General features: G+C 42.2%; 1 protein-coding gene across 1 annotated transcript in view; it reads right to left on the bottom strand.

Annotated features, from left to right (window-relative positions):
• The window catches only part of LOC104083239 (protein unc-80 homolog), a gene marked incomplete at its 5' end in the record, with an annotated part of 109,269 nt that overhangs the window by 31,674 nt on the left and 51,301 nt on the right, over nucleotides 1-26,294 (bottom strand). The window contains 20 exon segments of the mRNA XM_009586655.1: nucleotides 547-639; nucleotides 853-1,023; nucleotides 1,708-1,804; nucleotides 3,441-3,579; nucleotides 4,339-4,473; nucleotides 7,194-7,462; nucleotides 8,421-8,601; nucleotides 10,947-11,048; nucleotides 11,431-11,520; nucleotides 12,443-12,537; nucleotides 13,207-13,390; nucleotides 14,198-14,284; nucleotides 15,686-15,786; nucleotides 17,298-17,441; nucleotides 17,962-18,090; nucleotides 18,912-19,098; nucleotides 19,618-19,749; nucleotides 20,136-20,317; nucleotides 23,716-23,854; nucleotides 24,599-24,706. Of these exon segments, the coding sequence (XP_009584950.1) occupies nucleotides 547-639; nucleotides 853-1,023; nucleotides 1,708-1,804; nucleotides 3,441-3,579; nucleotides 4,339-4,473; nucleotides 7,194-7,462; nucleotides 8,421-8,601; nucleotides 10,947-11,048; nucleotides 11,431-11,520; nucleotides 12,443-12,537; nucleotides 13,207-13,390; nucleotides 14,198-14,284; nucleotides 15,686-15,786; nucleotides 17,298-17,441; nucleotides 17,962-18,090; nucleotides 18,912-19,098; nucleotides 19,618-19,749; nucleotides 20,136-20,317; nucleotides 23,716-23,854; nucleotides 24,599-24,706 (2,765 nt within the window).

Raw genomic sequence — 26,294 nt, 5'->3', positions numbered from 1 at the left:
AAAGTAAAAGTAAACGGAAACGGGAAAGGGAAGAAAAGAAAACTAGAGGAGGTGCCAGTCTCCGCGAGTCTCAACTGACACGCGGTTTGAGCTCGTACTGCTGTTCAGTCTCTCAGAACAAGGCCAGAAGGATCCAACCCTTCTGCTATCCTAGTGTGCTCTGCCCAGTGGTCGCGTTGGCAGTGGACTCAGAAGGAAGCAAAGCAGAGAACTGAGGGACGTAGTTGCTTTGTCAGTATACTTCTAGAGTGCGAAAAGGGAAACAAAGAAAAAGACATTTAGGATGGGTGTCCTCCATTTTGATATCCTGGTTTTCTATTTAGTGCCATGGTTTTAAACTAGAAATTCTAGTCTTGGGGACTTTGGTTACTGTCAGAAATGCAGTCCTGGGCTATGTGCTCTTTTTATCTGACTGTTTTCTCTCGCAATACCTAGACAATATCAGACAGCTGAGGAAGTGCTCCAAGCACTCTGAGCAATGAGATGTTACCTTATTATAAAAAAAAAAAAAAAATAAAAGGAAGAAAGAAAAGCCCACTGACTTACCTGGTGTTCACACCTGCTGACATGGTGTGGTTTGCTGTTGTGGTCCCTTTATGGCCTTGGTCACATCGACTCATCTGTGGGGCTGTCATAGGCCTGGCAAAGGGAAGATGAATAGCACACTAAAGACGAAATCCAACAAGTGCACTGAAATTCTGCTTGTGATCTGGTGAAATTTGGCACTAATTTTACCATTTCTAAAACTCAATCATTATTCAAGCTAAGCTGCATATCGTGACCTCCTGTGCATTCCCTCTCCCCACACTGATAACCAAACGCAGGCTCAGATCTTTGAACCATGTGGGTTACCTGGTGAGAACTTCTACACTGTACAAGAGGGCCTGCAAAGAGGTGGCAAGGGCAGCCATAGCAGCAATCTCCTCACGAGCTGCTGTCGCAGTCTCCACTTGAGAAGTTTGTCGCTTCAGTTTCTGCAAGTAACAGGGAACCAGCGCTTCCAACACCATCAGCATCTGGAGGCTGGAAAAATAACAAATACTTGGTCTGGTTTATTTTGTCAATCCTGAAACTCACATCAGGCAGAGGCTTAAGTTTCTATCTGAAGACTCCTGGATCTCTCACTAGCCTTGAGATTTCATTGCTTCTCACTAGATCAGCAGTCCTGGGCCAAAGAAACTCTTGGATCAGGGACTTCAGGGGGAAAATTAGCTGATGCATGAAACAATAATAATAAAACCAACCTGAACTTCTGGGTATCTTCTGAGTATGTCATCCATTTGCAGACATTCATTTTCCCTTCCAAAGACTCCTTTCTTCTCCGGTTCCCACTTGGAAACTAAGCTTGTTGTTTTACCAGTTTACCTCCCCTCTCTCTGTATCTTCCTGTTCTTTCCAGCTGCCTGTTTCCCCCCTCCAGTTCGCTCTCCATTGCTTCTCTGACAACAGAAACCTGCAGGACACAGTGTGATCCCCACTTGGAAATACAGCTTACGTGTTGCTGCTCAGGCTGCCATCCAGCTTAGTGCTGCAGCCGGCGGCTGGCAGGATTTGGAGCTGGTGCCCTAGGAAAGGTATCTGTGAGGCTTGGCCTCACAGAGAAGCCCCATGCTTGGAACGCATTTCTATATCCTCTGCCTCCATTTGTCAGCCTTGCTTTCGCATGCCTTTTCTGAGTCTGCACAAACCAAGAAAACACATTAGCACCTTCTGAATGATTCAGGAGCATAGGCCACCACTGTCACACACAGCTTGATGGCTTCACTGATCGAAAAGGTCAAGTCTTCGTTCCCATAGCAGAAGTCTGAGGGAGTAAAGCAATACAAGACGACTGTCACACAAACATACTGAATATGAAAGGAGCTAGCACACTCCTTCCTTTTTCCCCTCTTCAACTGCTTGCTTCTCATGTTAGCAATCCCCAACAGGCTCTTGATTTTTGACAAAAAAATCCTGCTGTCCAAGAACTCAGTAGGTGAGAAACAGTTCTCAGTAGGTCAAATCACTGCTGAGCATAAGGCCTACAGCTGCTACTGGAGTCCCGTTTCAAGCATCATCCATATCAAGCAAAATCTTAAGCTCATACATGACAAGGACACATGTCAACTTAATGACAATTTTTATGCTCCCTCCGCTTTTTCCTAGATGTTTCCACCGCACTAAAATGATGCTGATACACCACTGATGGCAAAAGATAGCTTTACTTCTAAAAAATCAAGCCCCTTCTATACTGGTAGCCACATGGGCGCCAGCACAGAAGTGAGTCTGGTTTGCTACTGATTTGAGAAAAAGTTTTCAAAAGCATTTAAGTCCCATACTGCAAATATTACTTTGGGGATAATTAGCGCGAGGCACCAAGAAACTGAAGTATCCAAAGAATAATATTTGTAATATAACTACAATCCCATTTTCAGAAGTGGCTTTGGTATAGAGGAGCCCAAGTCAAAGTTAAGGTCCCAAAGCGTGTAAATCACTCTGAACAATGGAACTTGGAAGTCAAATGTTTTAGATAATTCTGATCTTCATATGGAAAATACCAGGCACATAACATACTCTACAATCTCATCATCAACACACACTTGGGAATTTTCAGAGACGCCTTTGAATAACCCTCCACAGAAAACGCAAAGCTTTTATATAAATGTTTACTACAATCCACAAAGAGGAAAATATATCCTCCATTTATGTACCATTTTATATTATAACTTGTGATATAATTGTGCAGCATCCTATAAAATATCATTATATAACAAAGCTTTAACTCTAAGGCTAGACAGGTTTCACAGTCCATCAAAATCAATATTATTTAAGGGAAGTACAAATTTGGAAAGTAAGTTGAAGATCCTTATAAAAATCAGGAAAAATTACTTCCCTGCAAATCACAAAGCAGCCAAATTCTTAAATGCTGCATTGCATGGATAACTATCAAAAGACACAGCATCCTGGATAGATCATACAGCCCTGTGTATTCTGCTTTGTGATAAATCAACAACCCCCTAGAATTCAGCACTGTTGAATGTCTGAATGGCATCCATCATTTACTAGTCATAGTCTGCCCACGGGAGGGGATGCTTTTGTTTTCTACCCACATGGAGCAGAGGATGACACTGATCTTGTCAGTATGATACAGTTTATTAGGCATCTTTATTCTTCACCCACACATAAAATCCAAAATGCCATGCGCTAGTCTCAGACTAGCAGACTCAATGCAGAAAAAGTAGCTTTGGAATAAGATAAATTAATAATTCCCCTCCTGCAGAAAATATCAAAAGGATGGTGGTGATAAAGCCAACCTTAAAAGCCTCATGAGGCGTAAGAAACAGATGTGACTGCATTCTGGGAGAAGAAAAGGGCCCTGAACAAACCATGCTGCATCAAATGCATGTTGAACCAATAAACAACAAACCGGAATTACTGAATAAAGGGTGCTTTGCTGTTACCTAATGACTTGAGAGGCTTTTCTGCTTTCACCAGCTCTAAGATGTCCAAAATGTCTGGAGTATCTCCCTCTAAAGACTGTAGCAGGTCAAACAGGCACTGAGCTGACACTCCTTTGCTGGTTCCATTGTTTGTAGCATCCTGTTTCAACAACAGACATTCGTGGTTGATTTTCTGAGGGCCTGTGTGCAATCCAGGAATCTATCTGGAGGTGTGGGCAACCTTTTTTTGGTTGACAAAGGACCCACATGGAGTTCAAGAGCTTACTGCTATCAAACAATAACCCTTGCCTGACTCAACAGATTGATGCTACAGTGGAAGCATGATCTGAAAACTGCACACAACTTTACGTCCCAGAAACAGCAGATCTTTGCTGCCCTGTGAAGGAGAAAGATGTGTGTGCTTACAGTGTGTGTGCAGTTAGATTTCGCAGTCCCACTTCAAATTAAAATTCCATTAACTTGTTTTAACTCACTAAAATGTTAAAAAGTAATTAATGAATATTTCAAAACATGGCTAATCCAGTCTTATAGTTCACATGTACTAAAACTTGGCATTAAGCTTTTTGTTCCTATTGCTGGATTCTAAGAAAGGATTTGCATTTAAAGAGTTACAAATCATTATTGTCAATTTACAACCTATTTATACATAGAAATTTAAAGTGAGACTACACTTACTAGCCTGGATACCAGTGGCCCATTATCTCAGCATCCTGCTCAATCAACTGATGAACAGAAGCATGCAGAAACGGGTTCTGTGCAGCACCAAGTGCAGTAAGCACATGTTCAGTAAGAACTGTGCTGCGGCTCCAGCAGCAGTTTTCTCTTTGTGATCTCTGATGGGGGCTGGCTGCATACAGAGGCTTCCCCACGCTGAGACTAGGGAATGACTTCTACTCACAGGGAACTCCAGGAGAGGGGCCACACTTGCAAAGAGCTGCAGAATAAAGGGCTTGCGATGCAGAACGTAGAACTGGCGGCACGCAAACTCAATCGCTTGGCGTAACTGTGGGTTGCTTTCATAGTCAGCGTATACCTGAGCAAATGAAAAAGGACATGGAAGTACTACTCCAGTGAAAGAGCTCTTCATCTCCTAACCCCAGACTGAATCAACTACAGCCTTGTCATTCCTGATATGTTTGCCTAACGTTTTTAAAGATGGAGACTTTTCTGTCCTCCGTGGGAATGCATTTCAGGGACAAACTATCCTTAGAAAAAAGGTTTGCTTGTCACTCTTGAACCTTCTTTGTCACAGCTTTAGTCCATTATTTTTTGTCCTATGTATCAGGTCCTATGTACCTATTCCTCCCCTCTCCTTTCTAGAAGCACTTGACTTGTTTGAAGCCAGTTAGTGCTTTCTTCCTCAATCTTCATCTTTTTCAGTTAATCAAATCCTGGCTCTTTTAGTCCTTTCTCATATGACATGTTTTCTAGATGTACATCCCTGTTCCAGTCTGCAGTCTCTTCAGTTAACTGATGTTTTTTGTGCAGTGCCCACAGCTGGACAGAGCCAGCACTTCAAGTCAGGAGTGCTGCTGACTGGAGCAGCAGAATTATTCCATGTTTCTTTCACAAGATAGAAATCTGTATAGTCACCCCAGAATGGCATTTGAGATCTTTTATTTTTCTTTTTTATCCTTCAACAGAAGGACACTGTTGATTCATGTTTAGCTTCAGATCTATAACTCAAATATTCTGTTCTGCAGAAGTGCTACTGAATCAGCTACTTACCCTTCCATATTTATATGGCTGATTATTCATAAGTAAGGTCCTATGCTTGTCCAACCTGATCAACATAATCTGTTTTTTTTTCTTTTTTTCAGACTGCATCTCCAGTTTGTCAAGATAATTTGAACTCCTAGCCTGTCCTCCAACACACTGACAGTTCCACCCATTTTTAAGATATTTTAAGGTTTTCAGAGTGGCATTTCCTTCAGGGCTGGCCACTGAACCATGCAGCCAGTGCATTGCCAAAGATGTGGGATTTGTTTCTCAGTTATGTAAACAGTATAAATTGCTAGGAACAACTTCACTGTGCTTCCTTCTTCTGTCCGTTTCAGTTGCCTGTCTGCACTTCTCGCTGGTACAAGTCTGTGGGAGGTTTGGGGTTGGGATGGGCAGGATTTTCTTGCTATTTGCTGGCAACAGATAGTGCTGACATTTTATGGTATTGCAAAATTCACATTACAGCACAGGGCTCTTGAAGGTTTCTAAAAAATTATTAGTGTGCGAGACCTCTGCAAAAATGTATTCACTCCTCAGTAGCCTAGTAGGCTGAAGAGATGAGGATGTCTTTCGAACAATCAGAAGCCTCTAGCATGCTTATGAAGACAGTCAATCACCATGGTCTGTTACACTTGCAATATCTCATTTACTTGAGAAGAGGGAAATAATTAGCTGTATATGCATTTCACCTAGGAAAACAGAAAAACCTGCAACAAAAAGAGCCCTCTGGGGGTACGTGCATGTATTCATCAGGAATTAAGCTATTAATGGCTGGTTCAAGCCCAGAAGTGGTAGAAGAATTTGTTTGTGATGACCACAAACAAACCAGCTGATCTTGGGTGGCTGGAACAGAGATGTTAGGACCTGCAAAAACAAAGCAGCTCAGCAACAGCTGGGTTTTCTTTTGGAATTGCTTTTTTGCCTCCCATGAATGGTACGTTATTAATTCAGTAGTTGGCAATAATCGGTAAGGCAGGGGGGAGGAAAGAATTACAAAACTAATTTCTCTCAGTATGAAAAGTGAAAATGAAGGGAGAGTCCTTCACAGGACTGAATGGTTACTGCCAAGTACTTCAAATTAAGTTATGAAGTTATTTTATTTCAAAATGTCTTGTTTCTAATGAATAACCCATGCACTGCAGAACTGGATCCAATACACAGTTACCTAACCGTGTAAGGCATGATATTAGAGTTTCCAGTTACTAAAGAGTTTGTTTAGATAGCTAAATTCATCACTGATCCTAACTGTTGTGCTCTGTTAACTATGTTAAAATGAACATACATAGGGATGTCATGATCATTGCTTCTTTTACAGAAATAAGTTTTTTCCATATTTGCATTATAATACTAAATCTCTATTTAGATAATGTCTTCAAGCCCTGCAGAAATAATCTTTCTGTCTATAAAAGAACTATATTGTTGTTTTTTTTTTATTTTCAGTATCTGATTTTTCCCAAATGTCAACGGGAAAAAAGTCATACTTGTATACCTCAAAGTGAAGAGAAACTCCACCTCTAATACTTGCAATATTTGTCATCACTCACATGAAAAGACAACATACAATTTTTCATAAACACTTATGTTATTTTCTGTTGCTATTTAAATTGCAGATAATACAATTATCATACTTAAAGAAGTGAATATAATTTAGTTTCAATCAGCAAGTAGCAAATCCAGATATTTCAACTATTCCCCAAATTTCAGCCATCCCTGGACGAAAAAACACTGAGGGAGATCCAAGGTCCAAAAATTTTCCAGAAATTTCACACAGTAAGGGAAACAGCCATTCATTTATTTAACATAAAGAAGAAAAGAAAATGTAGTAATTTACTCAAGAAGTGAACGGAATGTAGTCTCAGGAATACTGATTTGCGCCGTCCCACCCTGATCTGTTGTTTGTCTTCTTGCGGCCCCCCAAATCTGTGACCTCACCAGGACTCAGCAGTTTAAAGTTTCCCCATTAATAGTCAGTTCCATATCAAAGTGCTTGCTCTGAAGTCTTCCCTCGTGTTGTTCATGGAAATGGCTCACCTGCAACATGCTGGGGAGGACCCACTGGTACCCGCTGAGGGAGAAGAGGTGGTTAAAGTGCACAGCTGTGTTGATGACTGTGGCAGCGTACTGCCTCAGCAAGGCACTGTCCTCAGGGTGCAGGATCAGGGCACCGTTGAAGACGTTCAAGAACAGCATGATCTCATCCCCCCAGGGGAACTCGCTGGGCATGCCAAGGAACATCTCCTCCAGCAGCTTAATCCATAAGCTTTTCTGAAGAGTGTCCAGACCAAAGAGCTCTTTCCCAGCTGCGGGGGAGAAGAGGCAACAGCAATCAACTCTGTTCACCACAGCCAGCCTCACAACATTCCCAGAGGCCAAAGGCCTCTCCAAAGAACCATCCCACAACACTGACCATCGTTCTGCCTTTTTAAAATGATTCCACCCATCCCGTACTTCCTGGGAAGTGCCCACAGGGCTTGAGCAAACTTGACTGAAAGCAACACACATGGAGACAAAGAACGATGAATATCACACAGCTCATTAAATCTGCTCCCCACTGGTTGGAAATTCTCCTCTTAAAAAGCGAAAGCAGATCTGAGCTTGTACATGCATCATCTGCCCCACATAACCTGAACGGCTGTGTGGATTTATGCTGAATTTTTATCCTTCAGGTGTCCCACACATTACAGGACATTGATGCAGAGTTACAATAATGCTTCTGAAAGCAACTGCTTTTAGGGCCTGTTACAGAACTTGCCAGTGCTTACCATCCTGCAACAGTGGCCTGTTTAATCCCCAAGTCCGGCTGGAAACCCTACTTGACTTTCAGAGCAAAGGTTCTAAAAAGAGGGCTGTTTCTATATCCCTGCTGCAGAATTTGCCCAATCTTCATTGGAAGACCATTGCTTCCTCAAAGTGGATGGCAAAGGACTCTGAGCAATCCTTTTTAGGTGCAGTTATGCTACAGTATTCCAGCTGTAGTTTCATGCATAATTTTAATACATAATTATAACTTATTCTCATTTGGGTCCAAAGAAAGTAGCTTTGTCTGGAGTCCTCTAACAGCAAAGCCCTTTCTGCTGTTGTGCTTACAAATCAACAGCTATGTATCATTTTCCCTAGGAAGAGATTTATCAGCTTTCATAATGCTACAAGTCTGTATGTTTCTAAGGCAAATGGAACCTGCATGTTTCTAAGGCAAATGAAGTGCCTCACAGAAACCTTCTGGGCCCTGTACCAGAGAAAGCTATCAAAAGGCCTTACCTTGGGGATCACTGAAGAGTGAGAACTCGGCATCAATGGCACTTCGGGGAAATGAAGGCAAGCGGAGGAGGTCTTCCTGGAGCATAGATACATGGGACTGCTTGTGGGCAGTAGGGATTTTCTGTGTCAGTGATATGAGGAACAACACCCGCCCCACCTCTTCTAGCTTGCGGGTGAACACCTGAGAGAAAAAGAGACAAGGATCAGGATCGGCCTGATCAAAAAGTTCTTTACAACATATATGCACTTTTCTAGGTTAGCCACCATGGCTTCCTCTGATGGGAGGGATGCTGCACTCATGGCCTAGAGGAACCTGTTGAAATTCACAGGGCTAGTGCTGCACCCTTTTGCTAGAATTTGTGTAACCACTGTTCTTCAGCCCAGCTCAGCAAAGATGGATCATGTTTGTAAAAGAGGTTTTAACAACACTTTCTGTTTCAGTCTTGTGGAGGACCCTGAGTGGTTGCCAAACAGTTTGCAACTGTGCCACCTTTTGTAGATCAATGTAAGCTTTGCCAGTGTGAGCCCCAAGGCGGTCAGACGTAAACCAACTCCAAACTGAAAGCCATACAGTTGCAGTTGCTCTCTGCAAGGTCTTAGACTATAGTCAACATGAGGTTGGAATGGTTATCTGTCTTCTGGGTTGAGGCTGGCTCATGTCCGGCCATAGAAACTGTATGTATAGTTGCAAAAGAAAAGTAGTCAATAAAAAAAAGCAGACCGGATTCTGAGTCACTGTAAACAAGCAAAGTCTTGCTGACTTCAGATTATCACTTCTGGTTTACACCAACTGGGACACCGAGTTTCATTCTGCCAGCCTCCTTTGAACTTCTGACTGGTAGGACTAGTCAGGCTAGCTATTTTATTTCGATGCTAAAAGTAACCATAAGGCAGAGTGATGCTCAGTAGTAGAAGCAACTGTCTTTGGAAGCAGTTTCAAGACAGCCCTTAGCTACTGGGATGAAGCCAAAACTTGAAGCATGTGGCTTAACACATGACAAAGCTCAGCTTCTCACGTCCTGCAGTTGCTATGACCTTGCTCTTAAGTGCACTCAGCTTAGAATTGGGTGCTCAATCAATCAACAGTAAAGAAAGTACTTTTCCACGGCTTGCTGCTCTGTGGGTAGACTCTACAGTGCTGTTTTCTTTGCTGAAGCTGGATGTTGTCCAGCAACTTCTAGCATGACTACAGACAGGCCGGTAGATGCTTGATTTAAGTTTTACCTTAGAAATATGTTGGCCTTTAAGTACTCTAAATAGAATTTTAATCTTTTAGGGTCACGTAGGGCATATCAAACTCATTTATTTGATCTATGGGACACATCTTCTAGAACCACAGTGAGAATAATTTCTGCCAGAGAAGCAACCAAAATGATCCCAAGTAATTTCAGATTTTTATAGACTTTCTACTGACAAATGCAGCACATGAAATATTTCCCTCTTCTGTACCATACACATATGAGAGAGCACTAACTACATTCTCCATTATTTTAGCTGCTAGTCCCTCTTAAGCAGCTTTATAGCTGCTTTTTATAACCATTCCTCATGATATTTTCCTGTCCCTGAACTCACATTGCCAGGGACTCAACTACAGTGGCTGCTTTTTGGCTAGAATAATACAACAGTTAATACCAAACTCATACAGTTTAACCACATTCCCCCTTCTTTTTATTTCCTGCTTATTATCATCCTTTGCAGATACAGCTAGAGCAACTTTTCCCTAAATACTCAACCCTGTGCTACTGAGACAAATTTTCTTCTGTGGAAAACAGAGCATGTGGCTTCTACAGGCAGAGTGAGCTCAATGCCATTGTCTTACTGTCTAAAGAAATGATACTTGCAGGGGTTTGCAGCACATTAAAGGCACTGCCCTGCCATTTTAGTGAGGGTTTAGTTCCTAAGGGAGAGCTCCTGGGAGCTGCAGAACATTAGCAGGATCAGACAGATTATTGGGTCATGAGGCTGGAAGATAGGGAGGACAGTGCTCTTCTGAGGGCAGATATTCCCCTGATGAAACAGTCAATACAGCTGTGCCTCTGGGAGTAGCTATGGTAAGACTAGCATCTGAGAGCAGGACAAGGAAGAGGCAGGTAACATTCTTTACAGTGAGAGGACAGAGAGGAAGGTAGAAAGGATAGTTCCTGCTCCACAGCCAGGCAGACTTGAGAAGAAAAGGTCTTAAATGGGTTCCTAAAGAGGCAGAGGTCATGTTAAAGAAAGGAGCAAGCGACTTTTGAAGCTGAGACAAACTGAAGCTCTTCTGGCCAAGTGTAGGAGAATGCAAAATGATCTGCCTAAAAGAAGCTGGCTGGAGAGAGCGGGAAGGAATTCACATTGCATTCTTTGACTCTTCTCAAAATACCATACACCTGTCCAATGGCACCAGGGCAGATTTCATGCCAATTGCTACTTCTCCAGCAAAGTTCCCTATCTGCATGCAGCATGAGTGAAGGCCTTTAAAGGAAAAAGAAAGGTTTATTTACAGGGTTTGTTTCTGGGCAGAGGTGTTTGGTAACAGTAAGATACCTGCTTCTGAATGAGCTCTTGACCTTTTTCTGGATGCATCTGCACCAGGTTGAGCTGGGGAGAAACTGACCTCCGGAAAGGATAAATGTCACGGACATAGGTCTGCCAGGAAAGGAAACAAGTGTATTTTAAACAAATGCAATCGTAACAGCATCACTCAACAGAACTGAATAAAAGGCCCTTTAGCGCTTTCTGAAGCTTTTGGATAGGGGCTTTCAGACAGTGTCAGGCATCATGGAAGAGCATAAACAGAAGAGAAATTTGCTCTTTTCTAAGAAAGCTAGACATTAATGACTTAAGAGGAAGGGACTCCACTTCTGCTTCTTCCCTCTTCTGTCAAACTCCAATCTTTCACCACACACAACTAAACACCCAAGATGTGGTGCCCACAGGACAGAATTCTGTTTATGGGCTGCTTGTTCTCCTTTAGATAACGCCAATGTTTAAAAAGGGACGAGATAGAAAGACCTGACCTTTGCCTTACCTTGTTGTAATGAATAAGATTCCATCGCTTATCCATTAAAAAGTAATGAGAAGATTGCGTTTCAGGTATGTTAAAAAACTCCAAACACTCCTGAAGAAGAAAGAAAAATATCCTGTTACTTATTAGCTGTCTTGTACAAAGATCACAACATCCAAAAGAAGAATATCCAGCTAATAATGTATAAAGGCACAAACCTGCATGCCTCAGTCAGGCTGGTACGCTCTTCTGGCATTAATTCTTAACTTCTGTTTTTAACCATAAAGTACATCTGTATGTTTGTGATAATCAAGGCATACTGATACCACAGTCCTGAAGACTGATGTTACTTATTTCAATGTCTTCATATCACACATATTTGTCTGGCTATATGAGCCACATGGGTATTGCAGCTTCCATTTCCATACTACGTATTTATCAAGCTTTAGTAATAGGTGATATACAGAGACACTAAAGTTCAGATCATTCAAAGCACTAAGATGTGTGATTCCCATTAAAATTTAACATAGTTGGCCAAACTGAAGGCTTTTACAAATCTGTTTCTTATATGGCTCAGTTAAGGCCATCTAGGAAATCTTTGGCAGAAGGGGGAACTGACCTCACATCTCCCAGATCCCAAGATATCATTGTGGCTACTGAACCATCATTTCCGCTCTGATCTTGATCATTCTGTTTAGTCTTTAGTGTTGATAAAACCAAACATTTAAATGATTTATGTATTTATCCAAAGGACAGTATACAGCAAATACCCAACAAACTGCAGTGTCTTCAAATGTAGTTGCATTTGTGGGGTTTTGACTGTCTGTGAGGTCAGGGCATTTCTATTATCTTTAATATAGGATCCTGTTTCTTGCAACCAAGCTCTCCTCATATGGAGACAGAAATGGCTGTTACAGGAAAACTTCTCTCTCCCACACTGAAACAGGACAATCAGGCAGAATCTATTGCTAGCATACAGGTATGGCAGGTAAATGCACTATTAAGCAGTTTGTCTGGTTCAAAAACTCACTCTTACCTTCAGAAGAGCCTCAAACTGTGTGTCCTCGTGGACTGGTAACTGAGTTGGGATGTCACACTCATTCTGTCCGTGCACAACAAGGGTCTTTGTGCCTAAAGGAAGAAAAGCAGTTGCATTCTCCCTGGCCTCTTTAATTAACTCAATTTCAAAAGACTGCCCATGGAGGAAAAGTGATAGTTAAAATTCATTCCTGGGCAGACAAACAACGATGGTCCTGTCTGGAATGCATTATGTACTGTTAGCATAGTCTCACACTTCTACAGTTAATGAGAAATCGATCTGTTCCTAAAGGATTGAGCTGGCTTTATCAGCAACCGTCACTGAGGAAGGAACAAACCTAAAAGGTCAAATCTGTTTTTCAGCAAGATATCTCTTGCCTGACTCGTGACATGCTCTTCTTGGGCTCTCTCAAGACTTAAATGAGAAGTGGCATCAAGTCAAACTGAGTCTGAATGATACAGTCTTACAATGATCGTCCCGCCAGCCTTTCACAGCCCAACTGGCACGAAGCTCTGGGTTGAAAAGACTGTTCTAATTCACTTTCTGTTTGTTTCTTTTAGAGCTCTTAAAGTGGCTTTCTGAATCTCAGGGAATTAGAGGTACAATTTACTGACTGAATCCTCAACTCAAGGAAAACTGACTTAGAATATGCAGCCATTTGTAGCAGGTCTTTTTCTAATCCAGTTCTGATGGATCTCCTTTTTGGTAGAGGGGGTCATGAACTTGGAAATGAAGGAGATTTAAAGACTCATTTCTTATACCTGGCATTGAGGCAGTCACCAGCAGCTTCACTTCACATTGTTCCTTCTTCATAGTCTGTTTGAGATCCTTGAAGAACAGTCCTTCTACATAACCCACCACTTCCCAAAGAAAGGTAAGTGTGGCAGAAATGGCATCCATGCCCCATTCACACGGAGTGCGTACAAAATACATGATCAGTCCTACCTGCAGGTAATAAGTAAGAGGAGTATCAGGTTATACACATGCTTAACTGTGCAGAGCATAATATAAACACGGAACAAGAATATTGTTTTTCTACCTCTCTTCAGTCAGAGGGATAAACTCATTGAACCTGCATCCTGAAAGTTTATACCTACTACAGAACAATCTGCCTGTACTATTATTCCTTTTTCTAGAGAGGATGAGGGGTGGGGGCAAAAAGTACTGTTGCTGCCCAGCCTTAAAAGCCATTGTAGATGAGGAAAAGGGACAACCTCTGCAGTAAGAGAATTCCTATGCCTTCCACTCTGATGTGCTGCTACATAGCCAACTCACAAACAACAGAGGGCTCCTGGAGTAGCGTACATCTCGTCTGTTTTTTCATCTCCTAACTGAAAGTACTGCAGCAAATGCATTTTCCACAGTCTAGAAAGAAGCTACTAGGTTTGCTCCAATAGGACTGCCCAAGAGCAAAGCACTTTCTGAATCAAAATTAAGTAAAATAATTAAAGGTTTCTGGCACTAGGATCCCTCTATTGGTCTACAACTCATTGTCCGTGGTTCAGTTCAGAAATCCATGACAGGTTGCTTAGGGGTTTAATAAAAAGTTAAAGGTTCCTTTTCCTCTTCCTAGAAGGAATGAAAGGCTGGTATAAGCATGGTGACTTGCACGCACAGCCAGAAGCAGGTATGAGGCTATAAAGGAAAAGTTAAGAGCATTTATTTCCTTGCAGATTGTGACATTAACTTCTTAGGACAGGTACAGGAAGAGGTGAGATTCTGGGCTGCACAGTGGACCCACAAGCTACTCACCAAGTAGTTAAAGAGGATATGAGATGTCTGGGCAGGGAAGTCTCCAATGTTCAACAAAAGCTTCCTTAACATATACATCAGTTCATCCTGGAAGAAGAGCAAATGGTTTTTCTTTCCCTCACAGAATGGAGAATGGATTTCTCCCTTTTGTCCTCCCTGGTTTTGTTTCTTCCCATTTTTCCATACTCCCTTGTTCAGCTCTGTCTCTTGGTGCATGAAGTAAAACTATATGCTTGTGACTGCTCCCAAATTTCCCAAATAAGGCCCAGGGCACAGCACCTGGGTCAATGTCTTTCTTTTTTATCTGAGAGGCCAATACCTCCTATTGCAATTTGTACCGACTGTTGCATCTTGATTCTGCACTCCTCTCCCTGTGATAATCCCTATGTTGCTTATCACAACAAGTGACTACCTGGATGATCTGTGAAATCTAGTTCAGCTCAACTCAATAGCTGTGGCTGCTGGGTAGGAGGTGGGGGCAGAATCTAACTTTTCTTCCTTTAGAGGCTGCCTGTTTTAAATGTAGACTAATACATTTCTTATGGTGGGAAGGGGGTGTAGAGGGGAAGGAATCTCACTGTCAGCTAAGGACAGACAGACCGTATCATGAATTTCTTCTGTGGCCCTCATCCTCTTAACCCACAGCAGATTTGAGCTAGTGTTAGGAGCATGAATATGCATAGGACAACCCATGCCTATGACACATCTGCTGAAAGCTTCCAAGGAACTACACCTGTTCTCTGTGTTCTGTACTCACGGTTATAGTAGGCTTATGAAGAGATGGTAAAACAGCAGGCTGTGCTAGCTCAGAGGCCGCCGAGGCTGGACAGCATATAGCTTCCTTCTCAAAGATTAAACAAACAGAAGCGACCCTCTGAACTTAAATGGAAGCTTTGGGGACTATGGCTGAGAAGTGAGGCCACTGAGACCTGATTATTCAAGGAACTGAAAAGCAGCCTTTCCTGGCCTTTCTTGAAGTTTAATACTAATTTTGTAGTCAGTTCTTAGGTGGTGGCTTGGAAAATGAGGACAGTGATATTACTGATATCGTACACCAAGTGGCAGTTGAGAAAGTGGTATGGAGAGTCTCACTGCCTTTCATCCAGTCAGAACTGGTATGCCTTTCTTCCATAAAGCTTAGCCGTGACACTAGAAAATGCTCTAATAAGCCAGGGAGAGAAAGCTGAACAGAGTGGCATGGGTGAGGCAATACAGCCTGTTAGATAGAAAGGGCTGTGCTTCACTAAGCAGCTGTTCAAAGCTTGGCTTAGAGCAAGTCAGATCCTTAGTGGTGGTAAATCAGCTATGTCCCATTTACATTAGTGGACAGAGATTGAAGCCAACTGATGATATGGCCTAAAAGACTTTGAGCTACGTTACAATAGCAAATGTTCTTCTCCAGTGATTCCCACAGAGTTGATTCTGCTCGCAGCGGTGCTCCCCTGCTCTAAGCAGTACATACAACCACGGGGGAGAGGAGGAGTTTACCTGTCGGTTGCTGATTGTGAGCTTCTCAAGGAAATGGCGCAAAACGGTAGAGGGGTCTTCAATTAAGCAGTTCCACAGGACTTGCTGAGCAACAGCGCTTACTGTAAGAGAGAAAGAAAACAAAGTCAAAATTGTCTCCCTTGGAAAAGCCTTGAACTGGTACACTTAGACGCAAAAGTTCCTAACCTTCTACCACAATTGTCATTTTTGTACTGAAACACACAGAAGCCTCTATGAGGCACTAGGATTCCTGGTCACCAGTCCAGTCATCTCAAGCAATAACGATAGGTCTAATATTTGAACCTTCCCTAGCTACTGTTTGATGTGGCAGGAAGCACTTCACCACTGTAGTCAGAGGAATAATAAAGAAATAACTGTTTGGTTTCACAACTCCAGATGGACAAACCTGGCAACTAAAAAAACATAAATTGATATACTTTTTGTTCATGCATATAAGTTAAATTTCATGGTGGTTCATTAAGTGATTTTATCTGCTATTGGCAAATAGCATTAGATAGTCAGCAGGGAATTGTGTTGATGATCAACTATCCAAAGTATAATTAACTGCAATCCTGTGAAGATTAACAACAGAGAATTATGCTTTTTTTTTTTTTTTCAGTACTCAGTCCCTGATCACAAAATGACACGTACATTATTTAGGTGGCTGACTACACCCACCCAAAACTGAATACAAAATGTAACAGAAAGTTAAATGTGCAGTCAGCTGACATGATGAGTGATGAGAAAGGAAGGAAGGGCAACAGTCCACCATCTATAAACATTTTAGAGAAACAAATACAGAAGAAATGCATTATTACTTTACAAATAGATGACAGACCAGAAATGAAATGTTCAAGCTGTGTATAGGTGGCTTTCCATTTGTCATAGGATCAAAGAAATGTTGGTGGGAATAGACCTCTGGGGATCTCTAGTCCAAGCCCTGCTTGGAGCAGGACTGTCACCAACACCAGATTATGTAAACCATGGTTTTGACTAGCCAAGGCTTGATAACTGCTGTGGATGGGGAATCCATGGAGATTGCACTATGCTCCTGGTTATGAAGTACCTTCCAAATTTCTAACCTGAACCTCCCAATTTGCAACCTCTAAGTTAGAATTCCTCTAACTCTTTGTTTCCTTTTCATCACACCAAACAAGCCCAGCTTCTGCAATCACTTCTCACAGAACACCTGTTTTAAGCCTCTTACCATCTTGGTATTCCCCTATTAGACCCTTTCCAGCTTCTCAAAATCTTTCTTGAATTGGGGGCTTTTTTAGGGCCCCAAAAGAGAAAAAAACCCTCAAAACCAAACACAAATAATGGAGGAAAAAAGGAAAAACCCTACAAAGTCACATTTCTGTTATGAGTCTACTTTCAAATAGTTTGTGAAGATTTAATAGATTATTCATAAGCTTTTTAACATATATACTCATAACAATATATAGCACATACTACTTCTAGGAAGCATGAACTGTGAGCAAATACAAGGTTGTGTTACACCTCTTTTCCACTTTAGTTATGGCACCTAACAGATGTAAGCCATTGTTCAAAGTGCCGGCAGGTTCTGCCACCCTTGAGCAAGAATCATGTGAAGTTTAATCTAGATCAGTACCAGCTACGCCATCCTCTCGGACTTCTCCATCTTCCATCAAATGGACAATGGGGAGCACTGCTGCACAGATGCATGCTGGAAACACAGCTTGAGGTGGTTGTGGCACATGATGGTTTGGAGTATGCTCTGTAGTGTGTTCTTCATCTGGAGCAGTAAGAGTAGAAGGTGAGCGTTAGTGAATAAGCCATGGGATTATTCAGTTAAGATAAACATTTACGTTCGGTGCTATACAAACAGAACAAAATGATAGGCTGTCTGATCACTGTGCAAGCATGGCAGGTTTACTGCTATCTCCAAGAAGAAACTGAGCCAGCCAGCCAACTTCTTGATCAAGAATTTTTATTGTATATATATATTTTTCCAATCTACATTTCTCTTCTTGTACGGAACCCATTTTCTTTTTGATGAAATCCCATTTCGTTACCATTTTTCAGCCAGAGTGCACTCTGTGGCACTACTCTGTAAATGAAACATGAGAAGTAAGGGAAGACATTGTGACAGCAGGAGTGAATAAAATAATTCAGGGCAGTAATTTATTATAAAGTCGCTCAAGCTTGGGAATACATTCAGCAAAAGGAAATGCCACTAGCTTTATGGGTCAATAGGAAAGGCTTCCAGTGAATGAAATCCTAGGAAAGGATACTCCAAAGTGAAGTCAACCCACCTTCTGCACTGACGGCTGACCGCACTGACCAGACAGAGCCACGGCGGAAAGAGTAGTTCCTATGAGATGTACTGGAGGTGCAGGAAGGACTCACAGAAAGGCGGCGGGAGGCCAAATTGGCAACTTCTTCTACTGACAAAGAGAACCGGAAATGTCAATCCAGATCCAACTGACAGACTTAAACGAACTTTCTGAAGGACAGCACTTACAACCAAGTTGGAACATTGAAAGTTCAAGTCAGGTAACACTCAAAAGGCACAATTTAAAATCTATAAAGATCAGTCAGATAGGTAATTTGCTCATGCTTTGGGAACCAGCAGAGCATTGTTCTGTAAGAGTGTTCAGTGCTTTGGTGAGTCACATTGTAACTGAATCGGCTCTATACTTCTTTTCTTCTACATCCTGTTAACCATCATGGTTGCTGGTGCTTAGTTTTTCCTAAGAATTGGGATTTCTGCTCACAGATTTCCCAATGTATGTTTAGATCAGAAAATCACTGTACTCACCTAATGGCACATACCTTGGCATGCTTTAATGAAATCTTTGTGCTCTGTTAGCCTGAACCAATTAAAATCCTCACTCAAAGACTACGCTTTTCATGACTCATATCATGTAACTTTGGCCATCTACAAGTTTGGTACTGAGGTTGAGCTGGTCATCTAGGCTCCCCGCCTAGTCACCATAAAGGTAGAAAACTCCAGGGACAATTCAGCCTATCCTAAGCTATGTGTCTTAAGACAGATACTGCCAAAGGGTAATTCCTCCCACCCTTTAATTATTTAAGGGTTAAAGTCAGGAAAGACAAATTTCATTCCTGAGCACACCAAAGCAGGTGCTTTTCCTAACACTAACAATCAATGTTCTTGGACATCACACCCCTAAGCAGTGCTCTATGTTGGTGGCAGGTGCTCTCAGGTTCCTGGGATGCAGTTCCTGGCCCTGGAGCACACCTTCTTCTTCCTGCTCTGAGCTTGGTGTGCAGGTTGGCTCGTAGCAGGCCTCCTGAGTGATGGGAATGGCAGTGATGAGACTGGCTTCCCGGCCCAGGCGCTTCTTCTCTTCCTCCTGCTGCAGGTTCTTCAGGATGTGCTCCGCTCGCTGATGGGAACGTGATACAGCTCTGGCTGAAAATGACTTCTGTTAGAAAGAAAAGAGAAGAAACACAGCCTGAAGCTGTTAGTTAAGATGCACACATCCTGCGTTTTCTGCCAGAGACCTCAGTGACACTCAGCAACTCAGTTTCTAAATACAAATCAGACTAGTGCTAGCTAAACAGATTCACCAGGAGACTCCTCTTGGTGCAGACTTCTCCCAAGAGACACCACATGAACCAGTGCAGACAAAATGGTCTGTCAGACAGTTCAAGTGAACTAATCTTCTCTTGGAGAGAGAACAGCTGTGTGCTCTGTGCTCCTAAGATCTGAGTTACTGTCTCTCACAGGGGTATGATACGCAGTACAGTACCTCAGTGAACAAACACAAAAGCCTTATGCCCATGTAGAAAATTCTGTGTGCCCTACATGGACAGCATACTAGATTTTTCCCAGCTGAGGAAGACAAGAAAACTCAGAGTTTAGCCCACATCTTTTGGCCTTAGCTTCCCCCATGCCGCTACAGAATAAAAACAGTGCTTACTCTCACAATGTCTCTGCTTACCGACTGATCTTCATTTATAGGATCTTGCACACTCCCGCTGCACTGAGGGACCCAGGGGGGGTCAAACATTGGCACAGATGGCATTCCCAGGACAGGAGAAGGCAGAGTGAAGTTTATACTTGGAGGAGGGATCTAACAAAACCACAAAAGTAGTTTGTGTAGTAGACCACTAGTAGACCATTATTAACGTCAGTACTGCTAATTAAATATGAGCACAAGTACCCAAGACATTAATTACCTCTGCAATTTTTTCCCAACTCCATATCTCACTACACTGTAACACTATGTATGACACAGATTTCTTTCTTTCTCTGATGTTTTTCCCGACCTGTGTCCCTGTTACACTCTCCCCATTTGATACAGAGTTCTACACATTACCTCCCCCACTAGTATGACTTACACAACCATTTTTTTCTCTAAACAGATTTTCAGGCAATTTCATGGGAGCGTGCCATTACACATCTATCCCACAAGGCAAGCTGTAAATGGCAACGTTGTGTTTCATGCATCCTATCTACCTTAAAGATCTGTTGTGCTCCCTCCTCCATCCTTGGCCAGACTTGATACCTAAACCTCCAGAGCGTGTGAAATTTGAGAATGGCATTCAGTCTTTGCACTGTCTCTGGGTGATGGAATTCGGACATCAGCATGTCAGAAACGGCCTCCGGCACTTTCACAGCACACAGCAGGAACATGGCAGCTGCAGGGAAAGAACATCTGATCATCTCTTTTCCTTAATAATGTGTTTATCCAGCAGAGAAAAACTGCGGCTGTACAAACCTCCACCAAAGAAAACTAATCTTGGCTCCAGAAATGAGATCAGCAGTCTATCAGACCTAGCGAAAATTGTACTGCTTCATGAAACCAAGCACGTGTGATTCCACCTTTTGGAGCCACACAGTGTTACGTGTGATGCTTGTAAAAGGTTCTGGAAAATCTGCTTTTAAAATAAAGCACAGTTTTGCTCTTCTCACTGAAATCTCAGTCATGACTGTTTTAAAACAAGAAGCATCTCTTGAAGTACCAGGACTAATTCAGTTTGGTTTTCAAAGATTCCACTGCCAGGTGACTTCTGTGATGATTAATAAAGGCTGGTCTAACAGAAGCTCAGCCTTCCCCTCAGAGCAGGAGGCAGTGCCCCAGCAGAGGTCTCACCTGTCTGTTTTCATGGATAAAACCAAAAGGAAAGGTTTTTAGTTACATGGGCACATGCAATGATCACAATCTGCTTCCAAGAGAAAACAGAGTTGCTATGAATTGAGAGACAAAGGACCAGATCACAGTAGAAAACAGCACAATAGAACTTGAGCTGGCCCATAGTTGTTTCTTTGGAGCGTATCTGAATATAAACGTAGTCCAACTCCAGACCGATGGAAGCCAATTAATTTAGCTGGATATCTGAGGGGTACTGAGCAGGAAACAAAAGCAGGGGGAACAGTGTTGCTGTGGGAGTTCAGTGGGTATCAGAGAGTCCATGGCTTCTTTGACGAGTAGCTCACCACAGATCACTGGAGACAATTTCTCTAGATTTGGTGGCTGTTCCTCCACAGTAGAAAGAGGACATTTGCCATCGCGCTTGCCTCAGCACTTATTCAGAAGGTGCCAGGCATGAGAGCTGTGCCCATGGGAGGCAGTCTGAACATCTGCAGAAAAACAAGGCCACTCTTTGACTGCCTTGCGCTGCGAAGGCTCCCGTTCCTGCTTCAAAGTCCTGCTCCAAATCTGTAGTGACCCTCCTGTTTCACCAGCTCAGAGAACTTTCTACTCTTTGGTATTTTCAATGTAACTATGTCAAGTCTTAGTAGGACTGATTTAAAAATCTGAGCTCATACTGAAGTAACCAAAAAGAGAAATACAGCCTTGGAAGAGGTCAGTAGATGGTGCTGTTGTACACTGACACAGGAGTTCTTTTTATCTAGCTTGTGGATAGCAACATCATGAGTTTTCAGGTTTTGACCTTGATGAATGTAATTTATGCTGGGGCTGAAATCACTTGCTACTAAAAAAGCTACTACAGACCCTCAAATGGATTTTAATCCTCCTTTCAGGAAGGGGAGAAGGAGGAAGATGTATCTCAGAAGCTGCTTTGGAGCAGCAGCCAGCTAGCACTCCTCAGGAAGAGCGGCAAAGCTTTGTTCCCTTCCCTGTGAGCCACGTTAAGTTTTTGATAAGAGACAAAGAGTATCCAAAATTATTCCCCCAGAAAGGGACTTGAAGGTGAGGAAGGAGCGCAGTTTCAGGCAGCTTGTTTCTCTTCTTTATTTTGCTCCTTCCTCTTCCTGTCTGCACGTTTGGCCTGGGAAAGGCAAAGGTGAAGGGGAGAGCACAGAGAAGACCTGTGGGCTGAAGAAGTGCACTGTGTACTGGTGGAGCAGACGGAAAGTGAGAGAAACATGAAGAACATGAGATGTGGAGTCAAACAATGACTTCAAGGCAGAATTCGTTGCCAGCTGTGGAAAATGAAGGACTGGTAAGTTAGATTGGAGTGTGACGAAAAGGGGAGTGATGTCTGAGGAGTACTTCAAAACGCTTGCATTGTTAGCAGCTTTTGATAAAAATGCCTGTAATTTAATCTTCAGTGTAAGAACACCTGAGATGGCTCCCTTAGATGTGCAAATCTGGGGAAGATGGCAATCTAGAAGCCATTTCCTTGGCTGCTGGGGGAGGAGAAAGGTAGAATTTGAAAGTTGTGGGAGATTGGCTTACAAACAAATTTGATTGCTTTAATTTATGCTTTATTTAAGCAATCTGTGGGTTGTGTCTGGGGGATGTTCACAGTTTCTATGGTTGGGGCTCATGATTTCTGAACATCTGGCATTAGCACACACTGGCTATGCGTGTTTGGGCAGGACAATAAGACTAGAAAGGACCTCCTGAGTCACATCATCTAATCCCTTTCACAAACTCTTAAACCTAAATGCATTTGCTTGCTTTTCTGGTGGTTAGAAATCTTCTGTTTTCCAGATGAAAGAAGTCATTAAAAGTTCATATTCATCTTTATGCTACCATGGCTTAAATAATTTTTCCTCCTTGCCCGGTCTGCTGTATTTATGGAGAGCAAGAGTATCCCCTTCTCAGTCTTCACCTGAATCCATTTAAATAAATACCCTCATCATATAGGCTCTTCATTCTTCCTCCTGTCCTAACAGTCTTTCATTGTACCTGTCCCATGTAAATGTGTCTTTCTTCAGTGACCAGAATTGTGCATGGATGTGCTGTGTTCCAGCATTGTACAATGTGCTTTACAACAGCATTAATACGTCGAATCTCTAACGAAATACCTCTTCTGACACATCCTGACTGTATTTATTGTTTCCACAGCTGAATTCTACTCAGTAAGTCAGTCATCTTCTGGCCAACTGATATACTCTGAATTCCTCCAAACCTGTATCAGTTCCATGGGAGAAGATCCAAGCTCATAACAGAACAATTCTTCCTATTAGTTTGCAAGGACATAATCATCCCATGACTGAAATTCCTTTTTCAAGGTAAAACTCTCACAGGTATATGACGTTCTAATCTTCTTCCGTCTTAAAGATGCCTCTCAACTATGTGTCATCAGCAAATGTCACCTGCACAATTTAATAGCAAGTGGAAATGGAAAATTTAGATGAATACCATACCATAAGACTACTTATTGAGCAATGCTGCTGTCTCCATGCAACATGAGAATTTTCCTTTCAGCACAACAGAGGAGTTATGACAGTTCCACTCTCATCCCCTTTCTCAGTTTTTGTATCCGCCCTCAACTGGTACTAACAATTTCCATGAGGCAACATACCAAATGCTTCAGTAAACTCTGGACAGATTAAAACACTATGTTTCCTCTGCTTAGAAACTCAGCTAAACACAAATACTAATTTTGATGCTCTCTAATCATCCACCACAACGACGGTCTGAGAGATTGCCTTCCTGATCGTTCTGACCACCTCTTTTGTACAGAGCACAAAAACACATGACGGTCTATGAAAACCAAACTGCCCCCAAGAAACCCTTGGTGTCAAGACTCCTCCACTACAAAGCTGTCTTGCAAGGCTCTGTGATCTACTGTGAGTTGTGCAGCCAGGGTAGCCATACTAAGTGGTTTTGTTCTCTTACCTGCTGCTCCAGCCATGTGCTCATCCACACTGAGCAGGAGCTCCCACGCTGCTGGCTGGATGTCCCCATACATCTCTTCTGTGAGGATAGGAGCTGCCTTGATTAGCAGTGACAAAGGTGCAGGGGAGAGGCTCATTACCTGCAAAAAACCAAGCCATGCCTTACAGGTGAGCTGCGCAAACTCTCCACAGTGAACAACACACTCAGTAATTTTACCCTAGTTTTGGTCTGCAGATTACCCACTGATAACCTCTAGTTTCAACCATTTCAGATAATGCTCTATAGAAGAACGTTGCTTTCAGCCTACACTGAAAGAGCAGTGTTTGCAAGCTAGTTCCTTGAGTCTGTTGCTAGTCATTCATGTCACCAAAACACTGATAAAGAGGACAAAATGAAAGCCAACTCTCCCAAGGTGGGGCACAAACAGTGATACAGATCCATGAAAATCTCACAGACTGCCAAGAACAGGCCTGTGAAGAGCCTATTGCTTCTTCAGAAACACTGAACAAGAAAGAACAAATAGAACTATTGCTGTGAACTGACAGGTTGTATTTAAACACATTTGTGGATTTTTTAAAAAATTTTTTTATTTTAATTTTTTGTATCCCCATTTTTGATGCATGTGTAGCTATGGGAAGCCAGAGATGCAGATTGCAATTTAATGGAGCTACATGTTTAAAGGATTCTTTGACGGGGTTACCTTAAGAGGCTTAAATTTAGCATTACCCAGCTGGGGAAAACATGCAGGGCTGAACTGATTGATATTCAGGAACAGCAGTTCTTCACACGGGCTTAGAGAGCCATATACATTTTCCTTCTTGTTGCAGTCTAACCTGACATCTATGTATCAGCCTCCCTAACTAGCACATGGCCTAGTCAGTACCTGGTGCCTGATGTATTTTAACATTCCAGAGTCCTTCTTCCCTTCCAAGTTGATATCGATCACTCTCTTTTTCAGAGAAGGAGTTCTCAAACACGACTTGTCTGAGCACTGAAAGGAAAAAAAAAAGAAAGCGGAGTTCACATTTAGATTTCCCAAAACGTGGAAAGGGAGGAGATTATGTACAAGAGGAATTTCCATACACTAGAAGCTGTCTAGTACCAGAGCTGTAACACAAAGCCTTCTCCTGTGCTGGCAACCAGCCTAGTATCAGTGAGATGACATACCTCATCCAATTTTCTTCTCTTTTTAACAATGCTTTTCCCAATAAAAGCTTAAGGCAGAAGCCAGTAAACCAAATGAGGAACGTGAATGTGCTCTGTGTAATCTTCACAGATGGCACACCCATGTATTTCAGGAGAACAGTACTTTAAGCAGGTTAGAGGTAAAAAGTCTACAGCTTCCCTCTAAAAAATTACCAACGGAGGTGTTTAGTGTGTACAATACTGATTCCTCTCTGCTACATTTATCTTCTCTTCTTCCTCAGAAAGCGTAAGTGACAACATATTTCAGGACTTGAGCTCATGCCTGCCTGAGAGTTGTCCCTAGCAGATTGCCAATGACAGTGATAATGACAAGTCCTTTTTATGTTCGTTATTCACAACAGCAAGGACTTTTCCCAGAATGCTAGGTTGCCACAGACTCTTCTCCTCAAGCTAGTAGCCTGCTGATTAACTCAGGGGTCCTCGTTTATCAGAGAGCTCACAAGCCCCATGGAGCACGTAGCCAGGTCTGCATATTCCAGCTACCTCCAGCCTTTCATCTGCAAGCTGTGAGACTAAAAGAGAGGTTCCTCTGGAACCCAGATAAATGTGGAAATGGTGCCCATGCAGTCAGAGAATAACAACACTTGAAGAATACCAGAGCATGAGGAACTGGGATGAAAAATCTACTGTTACATAAAATTCAAAAGTTATCAATTGCTCTCCTGCAATGAGGTCTGTACAAACACGGTGCATGTGTTTATAGGAAACCTTATTGTCCCCCAACCTCTTTTTTCCTTGCTGTTGCTTAAAGGCTTTGATGGTTTGATGGATTATGAAATGTGTATCACTTTGCCTTGCAATTCAAAGTTGGAGATGAAACAACACACAGTAATGCACGGTGTTCTTTTGCTACCTTTCATGAACACTGCTCAAGCCTGATTTCTGTGGAGGAAATGACTGCCTCTCTTCCTAAATAACTAAGTGAAACACTGCTTTTCTGTGTCAGACGAAATATATGGGGGTTTTGAGGAAAGCAGAATCATTATCTGTTATTTCATCTGCTCTGTGCTTTGTTCCATACAAATACCCTTCGATTTTCTAACTTCACAGGAAACAAACAATCTGCTGGTTGATGAAGAAAGGTTATGAAATTGTCTCCTACCCCTTCATTTTCCACTTACAGGGATGATAGCCTCTTTACCCCACTGAAATCTTGATGACAGTTTCATGAACACTTTTGTTTTCAATGTTACTGCAAAGTAGTTGAATGACACCCTCATGACAAGTATTCAGAATAACTGTAGTCTGTCTGTTGTGGTCAGGAATATGAAAGTATTAACCAACGGTTGACATGATTCAGTTGGTACCTGGGTGGGCACTTTACTGAAAGCAAAAATGTATTTCCACTGAAATTAAAGGCACCACTTATATCA

The sequence above is a fragment of the Fulmarus glacialis genome, unplaced genomic scaffold, assembly GCF_000690835.1.
Source record: "Fulmarus glacialis isolate BGI_N327 unplaced genomic scaffold, ASM69083v1 scaffold26731, whole genome shotgun sequence".
NCBI classification, from domain to species: domain Eukaryota; kingdom Metazoa; phylum Chordata; class Aves; order Procellariiformes; family Procellariidae; genus Fulmarus; species Fulmarus glacialis.
The sequence above is the reverse complement of the archived record's forward strand: the minus strand, read 5'-3'. Positions and strand labels throughout refer to the sequence as shown.